This window comes from Rhinoderma darwinii, chromosome 3, assembly GCF_050947455.1.
Source record: "Rhinoderma darwinii isolate aRhiDar2 chromosome 3, aRhiDar2.hap1, whole genome shotgun sequence".
Lineage (NCBI taxonomy): Eukaryota > Metazoa > Chordata > Amphibia > Anura > Rhinodermatidae > Rhinoderma > Rhinoderma darwinii.
The window spans coordinates 210,747,674-210,757,111 of NC_134689.1; the positions used below are offsets into that span (position 1 = coordinate 210,747,674).

Genomic DNA, 9,438 nt, shown 5'->3' on the forward strand with positions numbered 1-9,438 from the left:
TGAAACATTTACCGTATGGATATGAGAACATGCTGCAGATTTTCTGTTTCCTTCTGTTGTGGATGTTCAGAGCAGATTTCACACTTTAAGGGTATGCCCAGACGTGGCGGAGTTCTTCCGCCACTGTCCGCATCAATGGCGCACAAAATCTGCGTTGCAGATTCTGTTGCGGCTTTTGCCTAAAATGGGCATTAAATTGATGCGGACTAGCCGTTGCGTATTGAGGGGAAGAGGGCTTCCCTTCTCTCTATCAGTGCAGGATAGAGAGAAGGGACAGCCCTTTCCCTAGTAAAAGTAAAAAGAATTTCATACTTACCGGCCGTTGTCTTGGTAACGCGTCCCTCTCTTGACATCCAGTCTGACCTTCCTGGATGACGTGGCAGTCCATGTGACCGCTGCAGCCTGTGATTAGCTGCAGCCGTCACTTGGACTGAAACGTCATCCCGGGAGGCAGGACTGGAGGAAGAAGCAGGGAGTTCTCGGTAAGTAGGAACTTCTATTTTTTTTACAGGTTGATGTATATTGTGATCGGAAGTCACTGTCCAGGGTGCTGAAACAGTTACTGCCGATCGCTTAACTCTTTCAGCACCCTGGACAGTGACTATTTACTGACGTCGCCTAGCAACGCTCCCGTAATTTCGGGTGCACACACGTAGTCACCCATAACTACGGGAGCCCCATTGACTTCCTCAGTCTGGCTGTAGACCTAGAAATACATAGGACCAGCCAGAATGAAGAAATGTCATGTTAGTAAAACCAATACGCTCCGCAGCAGACATAACATCTGCGGACTTCATTGCGGAATTTTGACTCTCCATTGAAGTCAATGGAGAAATTCCGCAATGAGTGCGCAACAAGTCCGCTACACGTCCGCAACAACCAGTGTATGCTGCGGACACCAAATTCCGCACCGCAGCCTATGCTCCGCAGCGGAATTGTCCGCAACGTGTAAACGAACCCTACTAAAAAGCTGTGGAAGGCAATGGAGAAACGTGTACGCTGTGGATTTCCGCTGCGGACTGTCCGCAGCGGAATTCCAGAGCAATTCCGCCACGTCTGGTCATGCCCTAATTGCAGGACTTGCAGAAAAATCTGCAGCGAATCCGCCACATGTTTGGGTACCCATAGCAAGGCGTCAACATATAAATTAGAGTAGTGGTAAATGTATGAGCGAGTCACACTGCTGTCATAAAACTAACATGTCATTTTCACATATTCACTATTATTTACAAGATGATAATTCTTTTTTTTTTTTTTACCAATGAAAGAGTTAATATCCTTTTAGTCTCACACATCCAATGTGCATTAAGTTTGTATTAGCCACAATTAACCAAACACTGTTTTATGCAAATTCTGCAATCTTCTCACCCCAAAGCAGTTACAAGAGATATTGACACTAAAAATCGCTTCATCTTTTCTCAAAAGCTATGTGAGAGTTAATCATGTTCAATATAAAACATATACATCTCTAGCTAGGCCTAACATAGAAATAATATTAGGACTAGCAAATATTAAATGCTATCTTCACCTAAAATGCAAAATTATAGTGGGTTGTCTCTTCATGACAACCCCATTTTTAGTTTGAAGCTGGTCCAGCGATCAGTTGATCAGGTCTGGCTTCAAAACCCCCAGCGATCAGCACTTATCGATGGGGAAAGATGCAACTAGTTCTACATTTGCTCTGCAGTGGCCACTGCAGGGAAAATGTATTACTACATCCCAGCCATTCAAATGAATGGTTGGTCATGTGACACATGAACGGACTGGGTCCACCTGAGTGAGAGTAGTACACTGATATCAGCTCTCAGCTCTGTCTCATAGAGTAGGGATGCCTATACAGTTGCCATAAACGTCTACCATTGACCCAGAGAAAAACGTAAATCGCACTCTATACACTTATGGTTTGTACTATTGAGAGCAGTGGGACATTATCCCCAGTCATGAGCCCAATCACAGTTCAGCCAAAAAATAGAATTAATTCCCCCCCAGAAATTGTGATTGTGCTACTAGAAATAACACGTATAGCTTAGACCTTGAGGTACCGGCTTGGTCTCATTGCAATGTGTGCTAGAAAGAGGAGCATGTAACTGAACATTCCAAATATAATTACACGCTTTCTTGCTCTGCATCAAACACCAGGCACTTATAGAAAACTACAGTACTGCTTGCCTTATCGTTTCTACTTCTAGGGTGGAAGTAACATTCTTAGGCCACATTTACACATGACCGAATTGCAGCATATTTCATTGTGGCATTTTATAGTACAATACTTGTGGATGGAGTTTTCAAAATCTCATCGCACTCCACACAGAAACCAGAGCATGCCACAGATTTTCAAATCCGCAAGACACATTTCTTTGGGAAATGCGCCGGTTTCTTACTACGTATTTCACCCACGGGATAAGATCTGCAGAAATCTATTATGCTACGCGTTGACTTAGGCCACATTCACATGAGCGTGTCCGATTTGCGTTCGCAAAACAGACCATTTTTCATCAATCTGAAAGTTTATGTTGCGTCTGTGTGGTTTCCGTGTGTCATTTGTTTTTTTTCAGCATTTCTTTAGCAACTGATCCATGAAAAACTGACAGCGCACGGATGAAATCTGTGTGCTGACCGTTTGATTCACGCACCTAGACTTCAATAAGTGAGTCCAGTCTGCAAAAACTTACCAGATTAGGACATGCTGTGAGTTTTTTGCAATGGACACACTCTGTTTAAAAAAACGGATGTGTGAATAGCCCCATTGACTTGCATGGGTGCTGTCCATTGTTAAAATTTATTTCTTAGTCTTAGTTCACACCTGCGTCGGTTTGTTCCGTTGCTCTGCTCCATCAGAGGACCAGAACAAGGGAAATATGGAAGCAACTGTTCCATTGCAGAACGGACACTGCCGGCGGCCGGCGGAACCCATTGACTTTAATATGTTCCGTTGGCTTTCCTTCGGGGTGTCTGTGGTTTTACCGGAGACAATAGGTTCCTAATAGAGCCTCTAACGCAGATGTGAGCGATTCAATATTATCTTTCAAAAAAATATTTTTCTTTTGCCAAGCATTTATTTTTCTTTCTTAGTTAGAACATTATATTTATAGACAATGAAAAAAGATACATGTCCATCCCGTTTATTTTCTCAATATTTGGTCCAGAGCTGGGCAACCCCCGCTCCTCATTTTAAGAACATTACTATTAAACAGTACAATACTATCTAATAAATAAAATACAATATAATAATATTGACCATCTATCAGCAAGAAATGTTACGGGCTTGGTCATACTTAGTGTAACATGAACTACAATGTACAATCATCTACTGACCCTAAATAATAACTCCCAGAGGGAGTGTGAATTAGGGCTAAGGAGTCTTAGATATATTATGTGGGACAGGAAACTGGGAGCTGTAAAGAAGAGTACAATAGTCACAACAATCACATTTTCTTATTGAGGTTTTGATATACTGCTTTACTAACGGTCATTTTTTTACACATCAGTTTTGTGTCTGTAGTTAAGAGGTATTCTCTCATCAGAGCTGCTTAACTAGGGATTGTCATGATCCTGTTATTTGTCATGGAATCGAACTTGTTGTCTGGTGTTTTGTAAAGAAAACTCGATCACTGCATGCTGAAAAATTATGCAACTCTCTAGTAACTTATATTTTCTTAGCATCAGATCTCTGATTGCTGTCAGATGATAGAAACCTTCTTGCTTACATTCAGAGGCTGAAACCCCATTAATGAATTGATGTGGGTCTCATGGTTGGCCTTCACCTGAGATTGTGTTGCTCAAGTTCTTTCCTTGCATTGGCACTACAGTTGGTATAATGCTACTGAAGCCTATGCAGATGTAAAAATGCTGTAATGTAAAACATTCTCGTATGCCCTTATGCCAAAGGACGAGCAAAGTCTGCTAAACGGACAGAGAAGGTTTATGCTTGTGCATATAATATTATATCACTTAGGTTCCTAAGAAAATCAAGCTATTTATCTGTAAGATGGAATAGAGGTCACTTGTGGGTCACAGTTATGGCATGGAAAATATGGATCCTCACGTACAATTCCATGTTCTGAAATGCCCTTTGGTCTGATTAATATACTTGCTAATAATTTGCACATCTTTCAGAAACTGCAACATACACACAGCCAATGTCCTCACACACAAAGTATTTCAAATTCCTACACTGTGGTTACCAACTTCAGTAAAGTATTGATAAGAAGAGGATGAAAACGTGTAAAGAAAAAAATCGAAGCCATATAACTCATTAGATCAGAAAATAGAAGTCTTGGGGTAAAACTAAGCTTGGGAAAAACAACATTTGCCCCACAAAAACAGCCAATATCTGTTCTCAGGTTGTATTCTTTGAATATTTGGAAAACATCAGAGGAATTATAAATAAAATATTCACTGTTTAAAGGTGTGTACTGAGCTGTCAAGAGAATATAAGCATTGCCTCAGTTCACACCAGCACAAGAAATGTATTCAGTGTTACTTCCAAGGATGACTTCATGTCAACGGAGGGGCCTGGTAGAGACGTGAGCAGTGCCATGAGATCATTTCATTGTTACCAATCTCTTGTAAATAACCTGATTGTTCTCATCCCCTCAGAGCTGTCATTAATCTGACACTCATTAACCCTGATTAAAGTACTAGGTCTTATGTAAGGCATGGTATGCCGGAGATATCATCAGATCTTACCCATACTGCCTTTCATCGCGTGCAGGTAATAATAAATAATCCTCAGGACAACCTGTGATGTTTGAGCGACCAAATGCAAATTTACTATAGTATTTAATAATATGATTAACAACGATACACAATGCTTATTCTCATATCAGAAGGACGCCACACCAACAACTGACATGGGGACAAAAGCCTAGATATGGGCATGCTCAGCACTAGTGTCACCGATGTTTAACAATGTGACCATCAACATTGCTATAAGAGTCCATAAACACTACAACACTCAATCCTTCATGTGTCAAAAACTACTCTGCAGACATTTCACTATGAGCATGCCCACTGAAGTGTTGCTTGAGATTCTAATGTGACAATTTCACTCTGTTATCCACTACAATGGTAAATATTTTCTATCCTAGCCTGAAAATTCCTACCACAATCATATTGACCCCATTAATGCCCTCCCCATACACATAACAATACCAGTACAAGGCAAATTTCAGTATCTGGTGAATTGTTGACCCAATAAACTAATATGCACATTGCCAGATGTTGTTTCTCTCTTTCCAGTGATTCTTTTAACTGTCTTACTGTCACTGTTCACACCTATGCAACTGGAAGTTATTTAAGGAGTTGTTAGTGGAGATGTCACACAGGTGCTATGTGCGCCCACTCCCATTGATGCTGCTGGTACTGTAGTAGCTTCACCTTTCTCAATGAATTCTATCTGTTACCTAGTTACTAAGCTTTCATCTACACTCAAGTCTTTGGTTATCTCTTGTATTCCGCCCAAGGTCTTTTCCTCAGCTCAATGTCTCTCATTTACACAATCCACAAGAAGAAAAACATACTGAAGAGTTCTAGAAAGCACAAATCAAGCCCACATAACATACAATGATAACAGATAATATGCATGTATTCACAGCATTCTGGTATAGTATGCCAGGGTCATAACACTGCCCCTAAATAATTCATGCCCAGCAAGCAATCAGCGCAGGCTTCTTATCACATAGGGTCCATGCAACAACATCATAAACAGTGTGCAGTCCTCAGCATACTAAAGCATAGTAGTTCCATTTTATCCTGCGACACCACTGCCCATGCCCTAAACTTACAGCAGATCGCTGCCCCTGGCACACACACACTGTGCCAGCACCAAGCAATCCTTGAACTCCAACAAGTCATTAATACAGCTGCAAAAACAAAGTTACTCAGGCAACTCCTGCATGTGGATGTGTTTCCTCTTCCATACAACGCTGCATTGCAGGGCTGGGCTTATTCCTTGTGTTCATTCCCATATGAGATGCCTAAAGAATGCCATTCTGCAGTTACCCAACTCATGCCATGTTCTTACTGTTTACATGCTGCAAACTCATGTCACCTTGTGTTATCACAAAACATAATAGCACTACAACAAAGCTACAAATCAGGAATATCCATGTTATGGCAGGCATATTACACTGGCACAGCAGCATGTGGGCACAGAAGAAACACTCCTACCTTGTTTTACACACTTGATTCTGATGGGGTCCTTGCAATGTTTGATGACAGCCAGTACATCCCTGATAGTGAGTCCAGCCACCGGAGTATCATTTACCTCCAGCACTAGTTCCTCAGGTACCAGTTTGCCACTCTGATAAGACACCTTCCCAGGTTTTACCTCCCCAAGGTAAGGAAATTGGCCATTCTCAGCACCCCCTCTGATGTCAAAGCCAAGCTCCCCTTCCAGGCTCCTGTCAATCACACACTCATGGACTTTGTTGGTCCAGTGGTTCTTCTTCTTCAGGTTCTTGGACATGGCCCCTGGTTCTGTAGTGGAGATGAAGGGGGTTCCTTGGTGGTTCCTGATGAATGGCCAGGCTTTGGGATGAAGAGGTAGCAGCAGCAATAGGAAGGAGGAGAAGTACTGTAGTCTCTTGCTCCAGCTGTAGGTGGGTACACACTATATGTATACATGCAAGTGTGAGTGTCACTAGCTGATCTCCATGCTGGCAGCTGGCAGCACAGTGTGTGTGTGTAAGCGTGTGTGTGTACTAGTTGTACAGTAATAACTGGCAGAGGGGCAGAGGGAGGGGAAGGATGGAGAGCAGCAGGGGGAGGAGGAGGGATGGAGCTGTCTGCTCTCTCCTTTCTTTATAACCCGGTAGTGAAGTGTGAGAGAGAGGCTGTGTGTGTTTGCCAGGCAACCAGAGAGGAGGAGGCCAGCACCAAGGCAGCAGCTCAGTATTGTTCCACAGACTGCAGGCTTATTATCAATTCACTATACTGTACTTATGGATCTGCTCTGACGGTTTGGATCTGCTCTGACGGTTATACCTAGATCCTAGTAATCCTGGTCCCTCTGCATACTAATGCGTACTCTGCTATATATAACAGTACTAGATCCTAGTGGTCCTGGTCCCTCTGCATACTAATACGTACCCTGCTATATATAACAGTACTAGATCCTAGTGGTCCTGGTCCCTCTGCATACTAATACTTACCCTGCTATATATAACAGTGCTAGATCCTAGTAATCCTGGTCCCTCTGCATATTAATTTGTACCCTGCTATATATAACAGAACTAGATCCTAGTGGTCGATCCTAGTAATCCTGGTCCCTCTGCATACTAATACGTACCCTGCTATATATAACAGTACTAGATCCTAGTGGTCCTCGTCCCTCTGCATACTAATACGTACCCTGCTATATATAACAGTGCTAGATCCTAGTAATCCTGGTCCCTCTGCATATTAATACGTACCCTGCTATATATAACAGTACTAGATCCTAGTGGTCCTGGTCCCTTTGCATACTAATATGTACCCTGCTGTATATAACAGTGCTAGATCCTAGTAATCCTGGTCCCTCTGCATATTAATACGTACCCTGCTATATATAACAGTACTAGATCCTAGTGGTCCTGGTCCCTTTGCATACTAATATGTACCCTGCTGTATATAACAGTGCTAGATCCTAGTAATCCTGGTCCCTTTGCATACTAATATGTACCCTGCTATATATAACAGTGCTAGATCCTAGTGGTCCTGGTCCCTCTGCACACTAATACGTACCCTGCTATATATAACAGTGCTAGATCCTAGTAATCCTGGTCCCTCTGCATATTAATACGTACCCTGCTATATATAACAGTACTAGATCCTAGTGGTCCTGGTCCCTTTGCATACTAATATGTACCCTGCTATATATAACAGTACTAGATCCTAGTGGTCCTCGTCCCTCTGCATACTAATACGTACCCTGCTATATATAACAGTGCTAGATCCTAGTAATCCTGGTCCCTCTGCATATTAATACGTTCCCTGCTATATATAACAGTACTAGATCCTAGTGGTCCTGGTCCCTTTGCATACTAATATGTACCCTGCTGTATATAACAGTGCTAGATCCTAGTAATCCTGGTCCCTCTGCATATTAATACGTACCCTGCTATATATAACAGTACTAGATCCTAGTGGTCCTGGTCCCTCTGCACACTAATACGTACCCTGCTATATATAACAGTGCTAGATCCTAGTAATCCTGGTCCCTCTGCATATTAATACGTACCCTGCTATATATAACAGTACTAGATCCTAGTGGTCCTGGTCCCTTTGCATACTAATATGTACCCTGCTGTATATAACAGTGCTAGAGCCTAGTAATCCTGGTCCCTCTGCATACTAATACGTACCCTGCTATATATAACAGTACTAGATCCTAGTGGTCCTGGTCCCTCTGCACACTAATACGTACCCTGCTATATATAACAGTGCTAGATACTAGTGGGCCTGGTCCATCTGCATACTAATACGTACCCTGCTATATATAACAGTGCTAGATCCTATTAATCCTGGTCCCTCTGCATACTAATACGTACCCTGCTATATATAACAGTACTAGATCCTAGTGGTCCTGGTCCCTCTGGACACTAATATGTACCCTGCTATATATAACAGTGCTAGATCCTAGTAATCCTGGTCCCTCTGCACACTAATACGTACTCTGCTATATATAACAGTGCTAGATCCTAATGATCCTGGTTCATCTGCACACTAATACGTACCCTGCTGTATATAACAGTATTAGATTCTAGTGGTCCTGGTCCCTCTGGACACTAATACGTACCCTGCTATATATAACAGTGCTAGATCCTAGTGGTACTGGTTCATCTGCACACTAATACGTACCCTGCTTTATATAACGGTGCTAGATCCTAGTGATCCTGGTCCCTCTGCACACTAATACGTACCTTGCTATACAGTATATAACAGTGCTAGATCCTAGTGGTCCTGGTCCCTCTGCACACTAATACGTACACTGCTATATATAACAGTGCTAGATCCTAGTGATCCTGGTTCATCTGCACACTAATACGTACCTTGCTATACAGTATATAACAGTGCTAGATCCTAGTGGTCCTGGTCCCTCTGCACACTAATACGTACACTGCTATATATAACAGTGCTAGATCCCAGTGGTCCTGGTCCCTTTGCATACTAATATGTACCCTGCTATATATAACAGTTCTAGATCCTAGTGGACCTGGTCCCTCTGCATATTAACATGTACCCTGCTATATATAACATTGGCAGATCCTAGCGGTCCATCTGCATACTGACATGTAGCCTGCTATAAATAGCAGTTCTAGATCCTACTGAACCTGGTCCCTCTGCATACTTGTATGTACCCTGCTATATATAACAGTGCTAGATCCTAGTGATCCTGGTTCATCTGCACACTAATACGTACCCTGCTTTATATAACGGTGCTAGATCCTAGTGATC

The 9,438-nt window shown here is 42.3% G+C and overlaps 1 protein-coding gene across 1 annotated transcript in view; it reads right to left on the reverse strand.

Moving 5' to 3' along the window:
* The window catches only part of MAGI2 (membrane associated guanylate kinase, WW and PDZ domain containing 2), a 967,915-nt gene extending 961,153 nt beyond the window's left edge, over positions 1–6,762 (reverse strand). Inside the window, exon 1 of the mRNA XM_075857349.1 lies at positions 6,172–6,762. Coding sequence (XP_075713464.1) covers positions 6,172–6,469 — 298 coding nt within the window. The 5' untranslated portion in view covers positions 6,470–6,762. The remainder of the gene's footprint in view (positions 1–6,171) is intronic.
* Positions 6,763–9,438: the final 2,676 nt, after the last annotated feature.